The 23,009-nt window shown below is 45.2% G+C and overlaps 2 protein-coding genes across 4 annotated transcripts in view; both read left to right on the plus strand.

Annotated features, from left to right (window-relative positions):
* LOC125436751 (paralemmin-2-like) overlaps window positions 1-5,736 on the plus strand; it is a 161,947-nt gene extending 156,211 nt beyond the window's left edge. Inside the window, exon 8 of the mRNA XM_048504007.1 lies at window positions 4,209-5,736. Within this exon, the coding sequence (XP_048359964.1) occupies window positions 4,209-4,435 (227 nt within the window). The 3' untranslated portion in view covers window positions 4,436-5,736. The remainder of the gene's footprint in view (window positions 1-4,208) is intronic.
* Window positions 1-23,009, plus strand: part of LOC125436749 (A-kinase anchor protein 2-like) — a 480,182-nt gene that overhangs the window by 303,931 nt on the left and 153,242 nt on the right. The window lies entirely within an intron of this gene.

The raw sequence follows: 23,009 nt of genomic DNA on the forward strand, positions 1-23,009 counted from the left end.
AGAGCAATGAGGAAATGTGCGTTTGTGTGTGTGTGAGCAAGCCTGAAACCCTCTCCCAATCTCTCCTGAGGGACAAAAAGCATCGGAGCAGGCCCATTATTTCAAAGAAGCATTTCTTGATAAATATACCCATGGCAGATTTACACATGAACAGATGTTGTAGCTTTTTCAAACTGCAATTTTGCAGGAGTTCCATTTGAAGTCCCCTGGGGTATCGTAAGAATTTCAACAGAAAACCTTTGCTCCCTTTTAAAGGCCACGATTCACAATGGCAGCGCAGAATTTCTTCCTCAAGGCACCTTAGCCTTGTGTTGAAATCTCAGTGAGAAGGAAGGATGGGTGGATCGCCTGTAACTACAGGCTGGTGGAAAAGAATAGATCCTTATCATGACTACAGTGAGCCTGTTTATAAACTTTATTCCACTGGTGTTTTGTCCTTATATCCAGTGGAGATATTCCCAATACTAAGGTAGTGATATTTCAGTTGGAAACTACTTTCTGATGGCATTACAATAACTTTAACCAAGGCGGGATTTTTATATCTTGGAATAAATCTAAAAGAAGACCACAAACCCCACAACAGTCTCCTCCAGAGGCTGAGGTTGTTTTTCACAATGTATCTGTTCTCTCTTGAATGGTGCTTTTACTGTATTAACTGTTAGCTTTACACTTTGTGTGGAACAATGTTTTTGCTCTGAAATCTTTTCTTTCTGTGCCATTAGGAACAACATCTAGGTGCGGTAACTTTTAAGGTAAAGAATACCAACATGGAAGTAGTGAGATTTATGAGACATTCTAATCCGTAAACACATTTCCTTGGCAGTAGGTTGCCCTTGGTCTCAATTTGAACTTATTTCCACTCAAGCTGCATAGGATCATAGCCTTGCAAAGGTAGAGGGGAGCATCACAGGAGAGAACCAACCAAACCAGTACCCCATTTCTATATGGTAAACACAGTGTATCACTGAGAAATCAAAGAAGCCAATCACAATGAATTTATGACACAAATAGATGGGCAGTGCCAAAGGTAGGATCCAACCAGTTCTAACCACTTCTCTAGAAGTAGTTACTAATTTTTTCTGAGTGCCGAGAAGGGGTTACTAAAGCAACCTCCCTGCCCAATAGGGACTGGAGGTGCGTGTGTGCGGCGGTGCCACTGTTTGAATCCCACCACCATCGGAAGCTGTTATTAAAATTTTTGGATCGCAGTGCCCTCCTAAGCAGAATTACACCCTTCTAAGTCCATTGCAGTCAACGGTCTTAGAAATCGGTGGTGTGACTCCATTTAGGATTGCACTGTGAATGAGATTTCCTGTTTGTTCCATGAGTATATAAATGGCTCCCATGTCCTTTCAAAATGATCCTTAATTCTCCTTCTATTGCAAACTCAAATCAAGGGTTTTTTTAAAAAAGGTTGACGTGACTCACTGTGCAAACTCTCCTGTCATACAGTTGGCAACCCAAATTGGGTTACAGAGCAAGGTTTAATGCTCAATGGTTAAAGACAGAGCACAAAGTACAGCAGTACCTCTGTGTTCGTTGCCTTCGGGTTTTGCCGGTTTCAACGTACGCAAACGACAGCGTACGCCGTACCTCGGTGTTCTCCGTTTTCGGTGTTCGCCAACCGTCGCCGGACAGATTACCGGCGAACACTGAGGTACCACTGTAGACCATTGTATGATGCATCAGAGGCCCAGAGTTTCCATGACTGCCATTTATATTGATAATGTCTCAGATAAGCAGCATCTTGGATGCATTTGCACACTCCAACTAATTCTAAACTCCCCTTTTAGCAGGTCTTCTCAGATCTCTAACTTGCCAGAGACTAATGATCAAGACTAATGCCAGTTGGCATGGCAACAAACTGCCAGGAACAGCAGCAATGGTCTATTGAAAGTTGAAGCACCTTTGCGGTGCCATCATAAGAACATTTTCCAGGGATAACAGCCCAATCCAGAAGGGAGGTGAATCGACTTGTGGAGGCGGCAGGGACCCACTCTGGCAGATCTGCCTTACCTGGGGCATTTACCCAGCAGACGAGAAAACATGCTGGCAGGGTGACCCTCTGAAATGCCCGGATACAGCTCTGGGCACCACATCAGTGCTCCCACACTGCCGCCAGATCCATCGGTACAGCAGGGGCACACCAGAAGCAAGCTCAGAGGTGGAGTTGATGTCAGTCAGCTTCGGCCCTGGCTTTGCAGCCAATTGTGTTGCAGCCCAGGGGTTGGACTTATGCCACCCATTTGGGTGGCGTAAGTCCATTAAGCCCAATGGAGGGTTTTCTGGTGGGGCCGGAAGAGGGAAGAGTTGGTCTTTCTGCCTCCCTGCATTGCCAGAAAGCCCTCTGGAAGGGGCAGGACGACAGCAGCGCTGTTTAGGGTCACCTGGGGATGTGAATTGGACGGTCCACCCCATTGACTAGGATTCTGAGCAGGCCCAGAGGTGGGATCCAGCAGGTTCTCACAGGTTCCCGAGAGTAGGTTACTAATTATTTCTGTGTGCCGAGAGGGGGTTACTAATTGGTGATTTTGCCACGTGATTTTTGCCTTAGTTACACCCCTCCTCTCAGCAGTAGCGCGCAGAACTTGGAGCAGTCTAGCAGGAGGTACACAGGCGTGCGTTCATTTGTTTCCCACCCAAGGACCAGTGCAGTGGCTGCGTCCTTGCCAAAGCCCCGCCCAGGAATGCCCCTCCCCTGTCATGCCCAGCCCCATTGGCGATATGCCACAGTTTGAATCCCACCATCATGGGAACCTGTTACTAAAATTTTTGGATCCCACCACTGAGCAGACCTGCTTTGAATCGTGCATCCTAGTGAAATCAGCCACTCCAGAAGGGTCCTGAAGCATTTTGCTTTTACTCAGGCTGATCCTGATTTCTTTAGAACAGCCGTTCTCAACCTGTGGGTCGCGACCCCTTTGGGGGGTCGAACGACCCTTTCACAGGGGTTGCCTAAGACTCTCTGCATCAGTGTTCTCCATCTGTAAAATGGATAAACGTTAGGGTTGGGGGTCACCACAACACGAGGAACTGTATTAAAGGGTCGCGGCATTAGGAAGGTTGAGAACCACTGCTTTAGAAGGTCGTTTTGAAGATTTTTTTTTCTAAAATGCTTAGATAAATCTCTGTTCCAAAAAATAACAATATAGACCATAATCAAAATATTCCCCAGAGTTCTGGCATATGCATGTCAAAGCATTCCCCAACATAAAAGTGAGTGACTAGAACATCTCATAAATGGATTGGGGTGGCTGGTTTGAGTATATATGACACTGCTACATTTTGGGCTAATTCGGTTTCTTCCCCGCTGTCCTTCACCTCTGTAAGTAGAATATGGCTATTATAGTTACAACAGAAAGAAACGAGTCCAATCAATCAAAAATAATTGAAAGACTTGGTAGCTAGTTTTCATGACAGATAGTTGTAGGTCACTGTAGCTATCATGCCTTCCCCCAAAGAAAATTTGGGGGTTATAGTTGGGGAAAGGGGCTGAGAATTCTTGTTTAGCCAATTATTTCATCTCTCACAAGTGGAGTTCCTTGTGTCCTCGGAAAGAATGTTTAACCAGCTGCAAGATTGTAATGTTGGTATACTCTTAGCCTAGATGGTTTATCAACAAGATGTCTCTACCTGTTTAACCAGTACTATGATCATATATTTGCCGTTCCAGCACAGAAAATATTCAAGGAACCTAGCCAGAAAGGATTAGATTCATAATCACATGGCACAATGGATATTTCGCCTTAACTTTTGTAAATAAGAAAGGGGGGGGGATCTTTTCAGCATGTTTTCCTAGGTTAAAAAAAATTCCTGTACAATTTTTAAAAATATTTTGTATTTTCAACATTTCTACAAATATACCAGGCTTTAGTTTTCATGTTGATTCCCACCCCTATCCCCACAATCACACCCTTTTCTGATTTAAAGAAAAAGAAACATAAAATACAGCAATTACACTGACCAAGCAGTTCCTTTTGATTGATGGAATGCCAATTCAGAAAGAAAAGAATTACAGGGTCGTTTACTCTCATTTGGTTTCCTGTGGCTGACGTGCAGTATGGTATATGTTTACAATAACTCCTCCAGTTTGCCTTTGTGATGTCACTGAAATGAATGACAAACTCGGTATGTTGTGCCATTGAAAAGATTGCCTTAGCGCTCTTTAATTTTAATTTCTCTCCCTCTCTCACCTTTTTCTTCCTCAGAAATGCAGGCTGTGGTCCAAAGCTGTATACACACAACATTCTCTTTCTGTTTCCCTCTCGATCTGAAAAGGCACAATTCTCTGTCTGAGAAATATATATATAAGATGGCACACTTCTGGACTTCAGCTACAAACTGCCATGCATCTTGTTATAATATTAAAAAAACAGGGGAAATTTGGACATTGTACGGCCATTATCCGTTGGCGGCCTTCAAGCGCGAGCTGTAAGATTCAGTTGAAGGCCTCAGATGATGGGGCCATTCTCAGTTCTAAAAATACTACATTTCGAGGTCAGAATAATGCACATTTTCTGGGAATGCTAGAAGGCCTCTTAAACTTGACATAACTTAGGGCTGTCCCCCTGCCGGCATTACTTTGCTAGCTTGCTAAAAATAAGTGACCGTTTATCAAGCAGTAATTTACCAAGATACACAGGTCATTAGCTGATAAACAGGTCATCTGTAGACTCTTGCTCAATAGTGAGGGAAATGTTACTATTCCCCTGTTTCCCGAGATTTCTTACTGGATGTGCAGACAGGATAAAGTTCCCTTTGCCAGTTGGCATGGCAATGCAGATACCTTGCCAAATAGTTATAAGCAAGCCAAGAGTCGTTCCCACTTCATTAAGGTTGTCTGTAGTCACCCTTTTCCTGTGTTACAAGCATGACGATTGCTTGATCAATAACAATGGATAGCGTGGAGTTAAACTAAGTTCAGATGAAAATGAATTTAACAAATGGCAACCAAAATTTTCACCACCTCTACGGGATGTTGACGTTCAGTGAAGAGTCCTGTATATCGCTGCTAACCACCTAGAACAGATTTCTTATTTTCTTTTTCTCTGTGCCCTCTGTTACACATTGGCTGATTCTGCACAGGCAAGACAAATGGACTAAAGAAACCCATGTTGCCTGTCTCACCATTTGCACAGCTGGTTCAGGGAACATCTGGGATCCTCACACCAGGGTAGCATGATTCACACAGGAATTGCTGTGTTTCTGGGCAAACCGTGCAGCTGAGAATATCCCCCCCCCCACTCGAGAATCCCTCCCACCCACTTACTGGTGCAACCTGGCGATTGCCTATTAGGGAATCCACTCTAATGGTAGCCGCCTAGAGAGTCCACCATAATGGTGGTCAGGAAGGGCGGGAATATAATGCTTCTTGCATGCCGTAGTTCGCACAGGAAAGCAGAAAGCAACTGCAACCCAGGTTGAAGGGGGGGGGATTGCTAATTTGGTGACTTTCATTTAACCTGGGTTCAGCCAAATATAACAGGTCAAAAGCGTTTGGGGGGGCGAGTTGTGTGGGAACGTCTCCCCCAGAACGCTTTTTAAAAGGGCCTGAACATGTTATATTTGGCCTGTACGGAAACACCCTTTAATGCATATGCCCCCAGTAAAGCTTGCAGAACTGCAGCCACCTCTGTGAATGTATGTCCTTAAATGTGTCAAGTTAAGAAAGCATGACAGGAGCAGGGGCATTTATTTATTTTAAACTATACGCCCAGTGGTGGGATTCAAATAATTTAACCACCGGTTCCGGTGATGGGATTCAAATAATTTAACAATTGGTTGTTTACAAACTCCATTTTAACAACCGGTTCTGCCGAACTGGTGCGAACCTGCTGAATCCCACCACAATATACGCCTCAATTTTTAATTGTTTACCACAGAGACAAACACTTCAGGAGTAATAGAGGGAATTCTTGAATGCTTCTAGCAGTTTGCTTCTAGCAGTCTGCCCTATAAATGCTTCTAGCAGTCTGCCCTATAAATGCCCCCAGCCAGACATTTTCTAACCTATCAGGTTTGTGTCTGATCTCCGCTTTGGGCAGGTCGGAGGAAATGGAGTTAAAAGGCCAGGAATACACATGGAATCTCACCTACCTAAGTATTTGGGCTCCTATATATTTGGGCACCTATATATTAGGAGCACTAACAAAAGCAGTAGGGAGGCCCCTGTCAAATGTTATATGCGTCGTTATATATTGATCATATGACATGGATCATTCATTCAGTAAAACCCAGAATCCAAACAGGAGAAATGTGACCAGATCTAAATGATGGATCAGAGGGAGTTCTGCAGTCATTTTTTTTGTGATTCTTTTGATGTCTAAACTAGGGCCACCAACATTTAGGGGACTGGGCCGGATCTGTGTTCCAGCCCACCATCAGATCTAGTTTGATGTATTGTCGAAGGCTTTCACGGCCGGAATCAATGGGGTGCTGTGTGGTTTCCGGGCTGTCTGGCCGTGTTCTAGCAGCATTCTCTCCTGACGTTTCGCCTGCATCTGTGGCTGGCATCTTCAGAGGATCTGATGTTGGATTCAGATCTAGTTTGGCCCTGAGCATTTAGATTGGACTAGAATTATGAAACATTTAATGCTTTGGGTTCCGTTCAGAAAAAAATTGGATACTTTTGAATCCCATAAAAATCAATTTGACAAGAACCTTGTATAATTCTCTCTAGTTTGTTGTGGGGCCACTGTTGTTGTTTTTCCCTTTCTCTCTGTGTGGTGAGCAAATAAGCTGTCCTTATTATGAGATAAGTTCCTGTGGAGAAAATTTATACTTCTTTAGTTTCTACCCATAAAAGCATAGAAATCGATCTTTTCCCCCATGCTGTCATTTTGAGTCCAGTCGGGACTTTTAAAAAGTCATTCCCCACAGTTCTTATGTGACTGTGGGAAAAGCAACCTAGGTCCAGGGAACTAGACCCCAACTCTTCAAAAACTGTTCATGTAATTTGGCCATTGCATGGACACAGTCTTACTTAGGACTTACTTTGAGTAAACTTGAGTAAACTTTAGCCTTGTCAATCCTGTGGCGCTTAAGCTCTTAACTGTTCACTTTATTTCTTTGCATTCATTAGGACTCGATACAGCTGCCATAAAGTTGTCGCAGGGAAGCAATTCCCGGTTTTCCTCACAGTCTAAATTATTTAGAAGCAACGACCACATAAAGTACTGACAGTTTTCATGCTCTGTCTAGCAAACCGCCATTTACATGTAGCAGGGATGTGGAAACTCACATGTGGTGGCCAAACTCCATGGTGTAAGGGCTTATGATTGGGCAAGAAATATCTTTCTGCAGAAAGGAATTTTAGGAACATCTCTGAGGCAATTTGTCACCTGTTCTCTAGTACCTAACTGATAGAAAATCTCCCTTGGCAGGTGTTATTTTACATGGGTGACCCTCTGAGCTCCCTAAAATGTTCCTCCTGGGAATTTTTGGAGGGGGGCAGTAAAGTGGGTGAAGTACTGATTTCCAGTGGATGAGGGAATCACCAAAAAATTGACCTCCATTTGGATTCAGCCTTTGGTTTATAAGTATTGCCAATCATGCATGATGTCATAGAAGATCCCATTGCTAGAAAATAACTAGGCGCACCTGTTCACGCCCAGTACCCACCTTTATAAGCCTGTCTTTTCAAATGGCACTTCGGGAAGGGTTCTCCATAATGGTAAACATCTGATTTAAATAACAGGATATTTTTTAAAGAGCTCTGTGCATCCAAAGCCAAGGACTTCTAAGACCCACTGATACTAATGGGGAAAATGTGTTTTGATTTCCCTAATTAAAACCGGTGGGTCTTAAAACCGCTGTATGAACTTTGGTTGGACTGTATCCACAATTTATTTTTAAAAAGAGGAAGCCTCATTTTTAGATCCCTTTCAAGCATTTTGACTTTGGCCCATCATAATTCTTTGGCTTAGCCATAGTATGGCTATTCATTTGTATTTATTTCCCTTATTTATAGTCCGCATTTCTCACTAAGACCTGGAACAGGCAACATCAAGTTGGGGCGAAATAATTCCATCAGTTCCCGGTCATGTTGGAAGTAATATAAGCATGTTGTCAGGGGTACCCCTGCCATAAGTGTCCCGCCAGGTGGCCGCCACAGGCTGGCAACCCTAGGAAATCCTCTGAATTGATTTCAGTGGGTTTATAATTGGAGTAATTATGCATAGGATTGTCGAAGGCTTTCACGGACGGACTCAACTGATTGTTGTGGGTTTTCCGGGCTGTGTGGCCGTGGTCTAGTAGCTCTTGTTCCTAACGTTCCTCCACTGGAGACAGTGTGTAACAGACTTCTCTCCGTGATACTCCTCTGAAGATGTCAGCCACAGGTGCAGGCGAAACATTAGGAGGAGGAGGAGGAGTTTGGATTTATATCCCCCCTTTTTCTCCTGTAGGAGACTCAATATGCCATATATATCATAGATATATGCCATTAAAGGTATTCGAAATCGAATCGACTCAAAAGGGCTGACAATCTCCTTGCCCTTCCCCCCTCACAACAAACACCCTGTGAGGTAGGTGGGGCTGAGAGAGCTCCGAGAAGCTGTGACTAGCCCAAGGTCACCCAGCTGGCATGTGTGGGAGTGCACAGGCTAATCTGAATTCCCCAGATAAGCCTCCACAACTCAAGCGGCAGAGCTGGGAATCAAACCCGGTTCCTCCAGATCAGAGTGCACCTGCTCTTAGCTACTGCTCTTAGCCACTAAGCCACTGCTGCTCCCTGTTAGGAACAAGCTCTACCAGACAATGGCCACACAGCCTGGAAAATTCACAACAACCAAATGCATAGGGATCTTCCCTCACCACCCTTGCATGCCACCCCTCACTCACTCACTCACCCTCCCCTTCTCTTGCATGCCACCCCTCACTCCCTCTCCCTTCCTCCCTCCCTCTGCTAGGGTGGGTGGGCCAGGTCCAGATGCCAGGCCCCCTCCCGCCCCTCCCTTGCATGCCACCCCACCCCTCCCTTGGTGCGGAGCAGGTCCATGAGGGGCAGGGCTTTCTCTGCAAAGTCGGGGATGAAATCTCGGTAGAAATTAGCAAAACCCAAGAACGACTGGAGCTGCTTGCGGCCTTAGTGAGAAATGCGGACTATAAATAAAGTGAATAAATTTAAAAAATGAATAGCCATACTATGGCTAGGCCAAAAGGCAAAAAGAATTATGTTGGGCAACTTCATATGCTGCATGCTGAAAGTTAATATGGGCATCCATATCTGAATTGTTTTAAACCAAACAGCATCAGTGCTAAAAGTGACAAGCTACTGCACATTTTACAGAGCCTGCTTCCTAGAATGTGTGTCTGGAATTTCAAGTTTGCTGCCCATTCCTGACCCCAGTTACTGGGAAGCAACTGATTTATAGGACATCCAAATTAAAAGGATGCGAAGCCTCCTTCCGTGTACGTCCAGGAGTAAGACACAGGCCCGGCATCAGCCAGCTGTGCATAGAATTGCCGTCAGTCATCAACAGTTTTTCTTGGCTGTCTCTCTGAACTGGGAGGAATGCAATAAGATAGCCAAGGAGCAACCCGCATATCTTTTTAAGCAAAGCACACACTGTGGTGAGATCCCAACGGTTGCTAAATTCCAGACCAAGACAACAGATAAATCCAGTTTTTAAAAATTTAGCAGCCTTTTCATGGGAAGTACAATATCAGTTTTTTAAAAAGGACACTCCCACAACCTCTGAAAGATTTTCCATGTGCCGTAAATAATTGAAAATCCTCGCTGAGGCCCAAGAAAATGTTGTGTCAAATGCAGCTTTCTGACGAATGTAGGTTGTGGATGAGATTTTTCATGCCTCTTTTTTTAAAAAAAAATGCTGTCGCTTTAGGTTTTTTTTTAAAAAAAAACACCTCTTTCTTTGGAAGCCGCTGTAAATAAGATCCCATTTTTGCAGGGGAGAAAAAAAAGATACCGCTGTGTGAACTACTGGATTAGAATTGCTGGGGAAAAAAGCTGCTGTCCTTTGTAACCTGAAGTGTACTTTATGAGACTGTATATGCTTTTTTTTCCCCTCCATTCGTTTTCTTCAGATAAAAAAATCAAAGACACGCAAACAGGAAACAAAAAAAAAGATTTCCAACACTGCCAGCAACAGCCATGCTGTAATTGTGGCTACTTTCTGTTTTTCCCCCCCTTCTCTCTGTATAGTATTAAAAGTAAATAAAACTTGCCTTTTCACTGCACTATTCCTGTGTCTCTTTTTACTCTTTTCCCGCCTTCCGGATGTTCTACAATCTCGAGGAAGTTTCGATTCTAAAGGGTCTCGCTCGTTCCACTAAAACACTGAAGCACTAACCCAGATTTCATTTCTCTCCCTGACCCTGTCTTGCATTTCTGCTGCTCTTAACTTCTCCTCTGGAATCACACATGCCTAATTAACCTGTCCTTCGGACTATACGTATTCCCTTCCCTTACCTTCCCAAGGGGTACTTTGCATTACATGCTGAGCGATACCTCTTGCCACGGTGTTGAGCAGCAAAGGAAAGGCCAACTCTAGAAATGGAGATTCTAAAGAGAGAAGGGAGTCTTGGTCGCTTGTGCCTTTTAGACAGACTCCTAAAATATATACTTTGAAATATTTTTTTCACCCCAGGAAACTTGTGGAAGACCTGAAACATGATGCAGCTGCCTGTTCTGTATGTCCTCCTGCTGTGGCATGTGAAATAGCATTCAGTCCGACGCCAACCATTCTTTGCAGCAAACCTCTTTCTGTAATTAGATTTAAGGACTGCCCTGCAGGGTCGGAGCCATGGTTCGTACAGCCCAGCATTCCCTTTAAAGCTGCCCGTCCTTGGCCAGCAACCCCCGGGAGAATGACAGGGGTGGGGCTTACCTAGTGTGACCAGACGTCCCGCTTTTGGCGGGGCAGTCCCGCTTCGCTGTTGTCCGCGGGTTTTTTTCGTATCGATTTTTGGAAGGCTGCTGCACTGTCTTCTGAGGTGCTCCCGCACTTTATACCCTGTCACAGGGTGGGAAGCCGGGGCGCCCCAGAAAACAGTGTGCTATGGCGATGATATGCGCGCTGCGCGTCCCGCTTTAAAAAGGTGAAAATCTGGTCACCTTAGGCTTACCAGAATTGCAAATTTCTGATGCCATAATACTAGTTAAGGGTACATAGCTGGAAGTGACATCACCGCATTGCAGGACATTCTGGGACCCCTTCCGCACATGCAAAATAATGCACTTTCACAATTGTTTGCAAGTGGATTTTGCTATTCCGCACAGTAAAATCCAGCTGCAAAGTGCATTGGAAGTGGATTGGAAGGGCATTATTTTGCATGTGCGGAAGGGGCCTAGGTTGCACCCCAGTCTGAATCACAGAGTCTCAGGTGAATCCTAAAGTATCTTGTCACAGTATGATTTTCACACCCATTTCCACCCCGCTGCCCGATTAAGGGTGACTGGAGATTGCTATCAAGGCTTTCCCTGCTGGCAATGAGCAAATAGCAACCCTGTTTCCCTTTCCAGCAGTGTGTCTGGGAAGCTCACATAAAGGGACTATTTTCTGCCCGAGCCACTGCTTGGGGGAAGAACACTTAGGAGTGTTCCCATGTTCCACAGTAGCTCAGCTTGGTCCTGACATCCATCAGCACAGGAAAAGGCAACAGCAAGCCTCAATTTGGCTGAAGAAAATACTTAGAGCCAGACTGGCTCATGAGAAAGTGTTGGGGAAAAATACTTATGAAGCAGTGCAATAAGGAAGCAGAGACAGTTGCTTTACTGAAATAAAGTTCACTTACTAACAGGGAAGGGTAACTTGGAAGAAAACAAGAAACATCTTTCTAACTAGCTAGCTCCAACAGCCAGCTTACTGCCTTAGACTATCACATGGCTACTACTCACACACAGACAGGGGCGTAACGAGGTAGCCCTGGGAAAACTGTAGCCCTGGGCAAAGCCTGCGTTGGATGCCCCCCCCCCCCCATGGGCGGCCACTCCACCATGACCAAAAAAATTTTTCACAAGGACATTGGTGCCTGCAGGGGGCGCAGTTTTTAGACATATCAGCACCAAAATTTCAGCATATCATCAGGAGACTGTCCTTATGCTACTCCCCAGGTTTGGTGAGGCTTGGTTCAAGGAGTCCAAAGTTATGGACTCCCAAAGGGGGATGCCCCATCCCCCATTGTTTCCAATGGGAGCTAATAGGAGATGGGGGCTACAGTTTTGAGGGTCCATAACTTTGGCCCCCCGAACCAAACTGCACCAAGCTTGGGGGGTGCCATCATCTCCAGATGATACCCTGAAATTTTGGTGCCGATACATCCAAAAATGCACCCCCTGCAGGAACATCCTAGAAATTTGCCCAAGAATCTTTGTTCTGCATTGAGTTTTCTGCATTGCTGTCAATGGGGGTTGCAGGCTGTGGGGGGCACATTTCTGAAGGCACGGTCTCAAAACTTTCAGGGTCTCATCAGGAGACTGCCCTAGTGATACCCCCCAAGTTTGGTGCAGTTTGGCTCAGGGGGGCCAAAGTTATGGACCCTCAAAACTGTAGCCCCCATCTCCTATTAGCTCCCATTGGAAATAATGGGGGATAGGGGCACCCCCTTTGGGAGTCCATAACTTTGGACTCCCTGAACCAAACCTCACCAAACTTGGGAGGTAGCATAAGGACAGTCTCCTGATGATACGCTGAAATTTTGGTGCCGCTAGCCTAAAAACTGCGCCCCCTGCAGGCCAACAATGGAAAACCACTAAAATACCCCAAAACGAACCCAGCATTTTGATGCCCCCCACAAGGTGATGCCCTGGGCAGCTGCCCACCTTGCCCAATGGGCATTACGCCAGTGCACACAGAGAGTTAGACTGAGTGACTGACTGAGCACATGCAGAGTGTAACAAAGAATATATATCTAAAGCCTACTGGAATGCAGCCAGTCTGCTTGACCAATGGGTATCAATTACCTGGTCACTGACTTCTGACCTCACGAACTAATTAGCATGCAACAATTAACTCCTTCGTTACTGGATTGTGTGGCTGGCACTTGCCAAATCCCAGCAGAAAGACATAAAAGCAGTAGCCCTCTCCTGTCATTGGCATCCAGCACCAAATATTCAGATGTGGTTCTACCAAACACAGACATTCCATGACAAATAGCCACAAATCAACTCATCCTCCGTGGATATCACTAATTGTTTTTAAAAGCCGAGCTAGCAGCCATCTTTTCATCTTGGGGTAGTAAATTCCATGTCAACTATACTTTATTCCAGAGAAGATATTAAAAGGCCAATACAGTTCTCTCAAAGTAGAGAAAATATCTCGAGAGGACAGCCTTCTCCATCATACTGACTTTACCAAGGAAGATGGTTGATTAAAAAGTCAACATGTTGTAGAATAACCCGGCTTTATAGCAGCTTGAGTCTGCCATTTCTCTATCATCTTCCACGAGATTATATTATGTGTTGTTTTTTCTGCATAGAGCAGGTAGACACTATTTTTACTACCTGGTTTATGGGCCATGAGCCGGTTCATATGATTCAGCCTAAGCAGCATTTGTTCAGTGGGAAAGACTGAGCGCTGTATCAGCCGCCAGCCAAACCTGTCAAAAAGGAGCATGTGACAAGATACAGATTTGTGCAAATAAGCTTGCCAGTAAGTAATTTCACAATTCAGAGCATTGGTCCTTTAAAAGTGATTGGCACATGGCCTGCAGCAGGCCTGATCAACTTACAGTCCACCAAGCCAATCATAGGATGCAACCTAACAGGTGTTTCAGCCCATTGACATCACCTTCTGCAATTCCAGGTTGGAGCTAGAGAGGTGCGTCAAGTCATCATGGCTGGCTAGTTGGTTATGTTGAGTTGGGTCACAAGCCATACTTATAGTCCTATAAGACAGGACTCACAGAAGGTTAGCTACTTTGCGTCCCCCCAGAATTCAAAATAATAACAAATGAAAGCAGTAGTCTCCAAAATGAGTTCAATAGGTTTTAAGACTTGCTTTCAATTCATTGCTTGAAATGAAATATCCACATTTGCAATTCCTGCATCAGTGTGTGTGTGGGGGGGGGGGTGTTTTTGAGTTTAGAATCTACCTGATTTCATGCAATCTAATAGGCCCTGGCTATACATTTCAAAGCTCACGTTGGAATAAAGAGAAGACTGTCATCTCTAAATCACATACAGATAGCTGATTTTCAGATCAGGTTCCTGCTCCCATTGCTTGCCAATAGGTTTCGTTGCTTGCAATGGATCTTAGGTGAACTGAGATGCTATCCGTATACAGCTGGTTCCTAGACAACATTCCTGCAGAAGACACCTAAAGGTAAGATGGAACCTGGAAGACAGACTTATAACGGGTACAATCGCTGTGTCAGAAAGGTGGATTAACTCAGCCATACTGGCTAACATTATTCAACACTTTGCAGGGCCATATTAATGGCATTATAGACACACACACCCCGTGCAAAGCAGTGTGTGAGACACACACACATACATGCACATTTAGTTGCAGAGGTGACTGATACCAAATCAGAGGCGAATGCCAATATCCACTTGTTATCATAAAAATTAACAATATTGTTCATTATTTCTAGCAAAAAGGTAAAGTTTCCCTTCCAGTCGTGTCCAACCCTGGGGTACCACTGCAAGCAGAGATTTCATAGGGAAGCTGTTTTTGTGGGGTAGTTTGCCATTGCTTTCTCCGGCTACTCTTTACCCCCTAGCTATGATCTAAGTACTCATTTACCGACCAAGAAATGGATGGATGGCTGAGTTGACCATGAGCCAGCTGCCAGGATATCTGACCCACAGGGGGCTCGAACTCCTGACCGTGTGAGTGGCAGTGCAAGCATTTAACCACTACGCCATGCGGCTCCTCCATTTCTAGTAAAACACACACTAAATATGCCTTTTCTAGTCACTGATATTGAATAGTTTATTATAGTATAGTATTTATTTATTTATTTATTGACAGCAAGTCACAATGCATTAGCATGGGGCCCCTATGTTCGTGGGACACCCCCCCCCCCCCGGTGACTGCCCAGTGTGCGCATGCGTTAAGACGTACCTGACACTTCGCCTAGGCTCTGGCACTTCTAGAGGCAAGGGGAGAAACTGTGTTAGATCAGGCTGCAGTAAAAAGAAAACTCCCTGAATGTGACAACTAGCATGTCAGGGAAATGGGACTGGGCTTGACTTCTACCTGATGCTACTTTTGGATATGAAAGGAACTAGATTTTTTTATGTGCAGAACTTCAGCATGCAACTCCACTCTATCTGTGGGAAGCACATGAAGGAACCACCCACAATTGGATCCACGAGGGTTATTTCCTTGTTCACGGGGCTTGGGTGGATTGATTTAGTGTATTTCTTATCCTGCATTTCTTCCACGAAGATTAAGCATGTGGCTCGCTGTGGCTCCATTTTATCCTGTGAGGTAGGTTAGGCTGCTCTGGGTGACTGGCCTGTGTTCCTCCAGCAATCTTTCATGGCTGAGAGGGAATTTAAATTAGGATCTTCCCAATCCGGGTCTGACAGTCTTTGCAGCACTGGCTCCTGGATTGTGAAAGCTTTATCGTCTTTATAACTGGTAGCTTTATTAGCTTTGCTAGCACTAACAACCCACAACTGTGTTGTTTGGGGGGTGAGGTGGAAAGGGTCTGGTTGTTGTTTTGCCATCAAGTCGTAGCGGACTTGGCGATCCCATGGGGTTGTCAAGGCAAGAGATGTTTAGAGGAGGCTTGCCATTAACTAGCCCAGAGGTGGGATCCAGCAGGTTCTCACAGGTTCCCGAGAGTAGGTTACTAATTATTTGTGTGTGCCGAGAGGGGGTTACTAATTGGCGATTTTGCCACGTGATTTTTGCCTTAGTTACGCCCCTCCTCTCAGCAGTAGCGCGCAGAACTTGAAGCAGTCTAGCAGGAGGTGCACCGGCGTGCGTGGCAGCCTGCGCCTGCGTGCATTCGTTTCCCGCCCAAGGACCGGCGCAACGGCTGCATCCTTGCCACAGACCCGCCCAGGAATGCCCCACCCCCGGAATGCCTGGCCACGCCTCCCGTCGTGCCCCACCCAGCCCCATTGGCACTATGCCACAGTTTGAATCCCACCACCATGGGAACCTGTTACTAAAATTTTTGGATCCCACCACTGAACTAGCATGCTGTTGCATAGCAACCCTAGAGTTCCTGGGTGGTTCCCCATCCAAGTTCTAACCAAGGCCAACTCTGTTTAAGCTTCCAAGATCTGACAAGGCTGGGTGGTGTGGACTATCCAGTTTAGGCCAGCTTTGTTTATACTACCTATGTTCCATAGAAAGGTGATAAAAAAGGTTGTATATTCCTCTGCCAGAGAACAAAGCATACTGGACCTTCCTTGTTGTAGAATGCTCTGCCTGGATCTTAGTGCCTCCCTAGTCCTGCTCCCCCGATCAGTTTGAAAGTAAAAATAAACTTTGGCACAAATGCTCTTGTATCAAAGTATCATGTTAAGTAATACGCAGAATAGTGATTTTGACAAAGGCAGCAAGTAAAAATGAATGAGTTCTCATATTATCTCTCCACATATTGCCCCACCAGGCAACCTACTGGAGATCCCTGGTCCAAAGGAGGTCTGGCTGGGTTCCACGAGGGCCAGGGTCTTTTCAGCCCTGGCCCCTACCTGGTGGAATAAGCAATGCAATGCACTGCATGAGCGACTGCGAGGAGGGGCGGGAGGCGAGTGAGACGGAAACGAAACAGTGAAATGTGCATGCGCAACTGGCAAGCTCTAGCGCATCCTGATTGGTTGGAGAAAATCTCATCACACAGTGGGCGTGATCCCTCGCAGTCGCTTGTTCAAGTTGCGTTTTGCACCTAGGCACCAGAATTATGGGGGGAATCCGTTTTATCCAAAAAAGTTGCACAAGCATCGAGCGACAGGAAAAATGTGAGACAAAGGCTGAAATGAGCGACAGATTAGGGGTCGAGGCACATTATGGCTCAAGTGTATGCGGAAAAAAAGGCAGAAACCGTGATGACCACATATATTAAATCAGGAACAAACCGTGTGTGCGAAAAAGCCCTATGAAAAAGACTTTGCAAGGAAATTCAGTGTTTTTACGACGAAGGGGAGAATACAGATTTAAGCACCGATTTAAAGATGTCACAGATGAGTAAGGATGCGTCAAAAGGAACTTAGGCTATTGTGAAAAACAAACAGCATAGATGCTTACCGAAGCTTATTATACTGGCATTATTATGGAGAAGACGTAATCACTGCGCTTGGCACTCTGATTACGTCTATCACTTCTGTTAAAAATGTAACCAATAACGGTGAAGTATAGCTCTATGTTTGCTGGAGGAAAAATCAATCTTTGATATTTACAGACCCTGAGTTACCCAGAATTTGACAGTAATTGGAAGTGTGTTCTATACTCTTAGCCATTTTGAAGTGCTATCAGTTTTTAAAAACCTGCACCCTCGCTCTTTCAGTCTGAGTTAATTTAGTGTCAAAATTGTCTTCGAGAGGAGCTGTGCAGCATTTCAAAAATGGCTCTCTAGTGTGTAAGGCGGCGTGAATTTAAAATATATAAGAACTCTCTTTGTTCTCTTGTTTATCAGAACTGATCCACAGTTAAAATATGTATGTATGTACACACACAGATCTGTGTCATGCCAGTGTGGTGTAGTGGTTAAGAGCAGGTGCACTATAATCTGGACAACTGGGTTTGATTCCCCACTCTGCCACTTGAGCTGTGGAGGCTTAGCTTGTGCACTCCAACACATGCCAGCTGGGTGACCTTGGGCTAGTCATAGTTCTTCAGAGGTCTCTCAGTCCCGCACACCTCACTGGGTGTTTGTTGTGTGTGGGGGTGGGGGGGAGATTGTAAGCTCCTTTGAGTCTCCTTATAGGAGATAAAGGGGGAATATAAATCCAAACTCCTCTTCTTCCTGTTCTTCTTATGGATGAAAGGAAGAAATACCAAACTACTTCCAGGCAGATTCATAGCTTCAATCTCAAGGGTATTATTTTAACAGGAAAAATGGTGCGGCTGTTTTAAAAGTCCCAAAATTTCCCCGCTGCTGGAAAGCTCCATAGGATTTAAAGGATATGTGACACAAAAGGGTGGCATACATCTGAGGTCCAGGACACTGCACGAACAGCCCTAAACCCCGGGAGGGAGCCGACTAACATCAGCTCTGCCCCCAGTCTGACCCCTCCGTGCTAGAATCCAACCATGATGCCAGTGCAGCCCCACTGCTCAGCAGACTTCCAAATGTTGTAGCAATGGGGCTGTGGGACACTCAGCCACTAGCCTGTCTGCCCTTTCTGCCAGGGCACATGCCCTGAAGACAGGAAACACGCTGGTACAAGGTCGCACTGTTTCCTGGAAGCGTTTCAGTCCGCATCCTCGCCTTTGGATGGGGCTGTAAATGTTGCTCACTGTGGCTTTAGCAGCAAGCTACCGAACACAGATGACAGAATCCAGCAATGCTAACCAGTCTTCCCTGAGGAAAAATATTAAAGGCAGTAACAGCCAAATAATTGATGTTGCTTATCACATTATATTTCTTCCCTTGACGCTCAAAGCTACACTTGTAAGGTGCATAAGCAGTTTCCAAACTAGGCACCCTGACCAGATCGACTTGAGCAAATGGGATTGCTACCTTTGCTTCCAGACCCTCCATCCGAAAAGTCTTCTGAGTACATCTGTATTGTGGCACAGTTATTTGGACCTGTGAGGAACCCACAAGGACTCGGGAGAGTCATTTGTTCTGTATCCCATTCCTCACACTATTTCTTTCTCTTCATAGCAACCCCATATGCTCTTCTCTTTTCCTAATACCATCTTTCCTTTCCACTCACCGACCATCCTTTCTTTTACTTGCCCTCCCATTTTCATTGCATTCTGAGAATTCTCCCCCACTAATCAGTTTTTTTGAAATTCGGGCCCCCGATTTTTCCCAAATGGCCACAGCAGGTTAAAAACACCTGTATCTCTTGAATCCCTTGGGCTTTCGGAGTGGTTTTAACTGCGTGCAGCTTGGGGTTACCCCAGGATTCTTCTCCACCCATCAGTTTTTCAAAACTCAAACCTTCCAACGTCATCATTTTGCTCCTGGTCCCTTAAGATGGCTTCCACTTCGTTTCAATACAAAGAAGGTCCAGAAAGCGGCTGCAGATGAATTAAACATTGAGGTTCTATCTTTCTGTGATCCACCCTTGTTTGTTTATGGCTTCAATCTCCAGATTTAAGTACTGACAGATTTTGGCCAGATTGAAAAATTGATGTCCGGATGTAGGTTTCTCATCTTCCATGTTTCTGCTTGGGGCAAATCCTGAATGGCGTAGAGGAAGGGAAGCAAAGTAAACTGAAACCCTCTTCAGACTTTTCAGAGGGGCAGTTCACGTACGTAAAACAGAAGCAAGATTGTGGCAGACGTCTCCTGTTCATCCTACATGCAAGAATGGGTATATTTAGAGCACAAACCATTACATAACATGTATGCAACATGTTTGACTTTCTAGGTGTGGCTGGGAAACTTCAAATCAAAACCTTTTATTGGCATAATAAACAGTACAGATGAATAGTGATCGCAGAGTAATACAATCATAGTGGCAATTTACTGACATAACTCAGGTGCTTAGGCACCATTTCAGAGAGAGCACAAGAATCGACATTTAAAAGTTAACCATTTTTTTTCTTGGTCTGATAGACCTTCTTTATTAACAAAAGGGGTCCGCAAGTTGGACCTGATTGTTTTATAAAATGTGCACTGTAGAAGCATATGAATTACAGATTCATAAGAACTAGCCTGCTGGATCAGACCAGAGTCCATCTAGTCCAGCACTCTGCTACTAGCAGTGGCCCACCAGATGCCTTGGGAAGCTCACATGCAGGATGTGAAAGCAATGCCCTTCTGCTGCTGCTGCTGCTCCTGAGCACCTGGTCTGCTGAGGCATTTGCAATCTGAGATCAAGGAGGATCAAGATTGGTAGCCGTAGATCGACTTCTTCTCCATAAATCTGTCCAAGCCCTTTTTAAAGCTATCCAGGTTAGTGGCCATCACCACCTCCTGTGGCAGCATATTCCAAAACACCAATTCAGTCTGCGTCGTGCCACAATCACAGATTCTGTCCTGGTAGTAAATTTCTGGACGTCTTCCTGTTGATGTAGCTGAAGGAAGCCCATTCCACCTTGCCAAAGAGAGAGCTCTTCACTGGTTGGGTAAGATTAATTGACTTGGGTATTTGACCTCCCTAGCTATGTTAAAGGGGATTCCTTTTAAAAAGGAGAGAGCAGGACTTGTTTGCTGCGCCGCTGAGATACTGGAATTTCTGATCAATTAATCTTTGCTTTAAGAAGCTTTCACAAGCAGACAGCGTAACCAGTCACTTTAGTGTAAATGGCTGGGAAACTTTTTTGTTGTTGTTGTTCAGAGTTTTGCATCCAGTGGAGGAATGTTTCTGTGTGTGTGGCCTCCATTATTGAAATTAATATGCATAGGTATACGGCAGAGCTTTCCACTATGATCCTGTTCTTTCTCTTCCTCCTGACAAAATCTTTTTCCCAGGTAGAACATGTAAAAGGAGGCTCTTTGAAAAGGGGGTTCATGTAAAAGGGCCTCAACTTTTGTATTCTGCAAAGGTGCCACCAAAAAAATTCCAGTTGTGTGTACAAGCAAACTCCCATCTCTGTGCCCTAATTCACACAAGGAGCAGATAACCTCCTAGACTTGTACCACTTCAAACTGTAGGTAAGGGAGACTACAGGAATAAATATTGCTCCATAATTTCTTAGGGAGGAGAGTTGTAACCTGACTTTCCTACCTTATAAATTTGCTAGCTTTGTATTTAAGGGAGATTTTGGCTGATTTTGCATGGCGAAATTGCTCCTCTGTTGGCACGGGGAATGCCCTGATGCAATCGGGAGTTCTGCACTGCCCCGGTGCTGCCATGTGTCTGCCACATTTTTGCCCCGGTGCCGCCTGCAGCATTGGTTTTGCTTTGTGAATTTCCAGAACCGCAAAGATTGAGGTTCTTTTGAAATGCCCCTTTGTTGCTCCGGTGGCTTCTGTCGCCATGCAAAACTCCTTGGTAGCAGAACCAGGGCCACTTTTCCTGCCTTACTGCTCTGGCCCACTGCACCAATGGACAGGCGCTGAGAATCAGCCCCCCCCCCCCTCCTTGCAGTGGGGAAAAAACAGAGGGGAAAACCTTGGGTTTTAGAAAGGAGGGAGAAATCTTGGACAGAAAAGCGGCGTGTGCAGGCACCGCAAACAGGAGGGTGGCGTTTTTCTCACACACGCAAGGATTTTAGATTTAGACTTTAGACAGAGGGGGGATGTGGAACAGCGATTTTGTTGCACACTCAAGGATTTTAAACGGGGGCGAGGGCGCCGATCCTCAGCGCCTGTTTTGTGTTCAGAGTCATTTAAAACTAGAATAGTGAAAGTGAGTGGGGGGAATGGGGGGAGATTCAGCCAATCAGAACCCGGGAAAGAGAGGTTAATCCGTATGGGTGGAACTTCGATAGGAAGAAACTTCGATGAATGCCGACCTGGAGAAGCTTTTCCAGACTTGTGAAGAAACATTTGGGGAACATATCTTGCCCATCCTACCGCGAATCCCATGAAGAACAGGGGAACAGTGCAGGGGAAGTCAACACCAGGGCAAAGAAGTTAACTGCAACGAAGGCAACTTCCGGATCTGCAGTGAGGCATTTTGACACAGCTTGAAAAATCAGCCTTTGTTTCTTTGTTGAACAGTGAATCCCTCACTTCAGAGGTGGGATCCAGCAGGTTCTCACCAGTTCCCGAGGAGGTGGGTTACTCCCATTATTTGTGTATTGTGCTGAGAGAGTTTACTAATCCAGATTCTTACTTTTCGGTGCTAGACATTCCATTAGGTCCAAAAATCATAAAGTCCTGTTGTGCCACAACCAATGAAACTGGTTAGAGAAGAGGTAGAAAGCAGGATAATTGCTCCCTGTTGGGCTGTTTTACACGAAAACATCATTTTTAGAAATATGGTTAAGTTTAATGTGTAAGGAAAGTATCCTTCTTTTGATTTCTAAGGAAACAAAATTAAGTATTTGAAGAAAGAGTTAAAGTATTTTATTCGAACAGTCAATTAAGAGGGAGAAGTAGTTGTTTCTGTTGGCAGTAGATGATAGGACTTGCTATAATGAGTTTAAATTATGGACAGAAAGATACCAGCTGGAAATTAGGAACTTTTTTTTACAGTAAGAGTTTTTTACAATAGCAGAGAAATTATTAATGCCCCGCCCCTGGAATGCCCAGTCACACCCCCATCGTGCCCCGCCCAGTCCCATTGGCGCTACGCCACTGTTTGAATCCCACCACCATGGGAACCTGTTACTAAAATTTTTGGATCCCACCACTGCCTCACTTGCAGTTTGAAGCGGTCCCACCTAGAAACAATTTACCACCAAAGGCTCCCACAGTATGCCAAAAAATGCCCCTTGGAACCATTTCAGGTCAAGGCACCGAAAGATCCCAATCAGGCACTGGGCATGCAGGGATTAAGGAACGCATGCAACTTGCATCTGTTCCTTGCACAGGGTGGGGATTCCAGACCAGACCTGTGCGTCCCATACTGTGTGAATTGACCATGCACTGCTGCCAGGAGTCCCTGTCAGGGTTCGAGAATGGGTCTACTGAACAAGGCTGCAACCCCATTACCTTGACACAACCTGTTTATGTCATTTCGGAAATAGACTAGCTTTCTTTCATAAGATTATATGTATGAGATGGGTTACATTTTTGTACCAGGTCCAGAAGGAGGTTATTTGGGGCCCTGCAGTCTTTCTCACACACAGGCATAGAAAGCTGGCATGGATTAGTGGTTAGAGCAGGGGTCTGCAACCTGTGGCTCTCCAGATGTTCATGCACTACAAATCCCATCAGCCCCTGCCAGCATGGCCAATTGGCTCTCCTACCTGTGGCTCCATTGGCCATGCTGGCAGGGGCTGATGGGATTTGTAGTCTATGAACATCTAGAGTGCCACAGGTTGCAGACCCCTGGGTTAATCAAACAAGGACCTGGC

Source organism: Sphaerodactylus townsendi, linkage group LG07, assembly GCF_021028975.2.
Source record: "Sphaerodactylus townsendi isolate TG3544 linkage group LG07, MPM_Stown_v2.3, whole genome shotgun sequence".
Classification (NCBI taxonomy): Eukaryota; Metazoa; Chordata; class Lepidosauria; order Squamata; family Sphaerodactylidae; genus Sphaerodactylus; species Sphaerodactylus townsendi.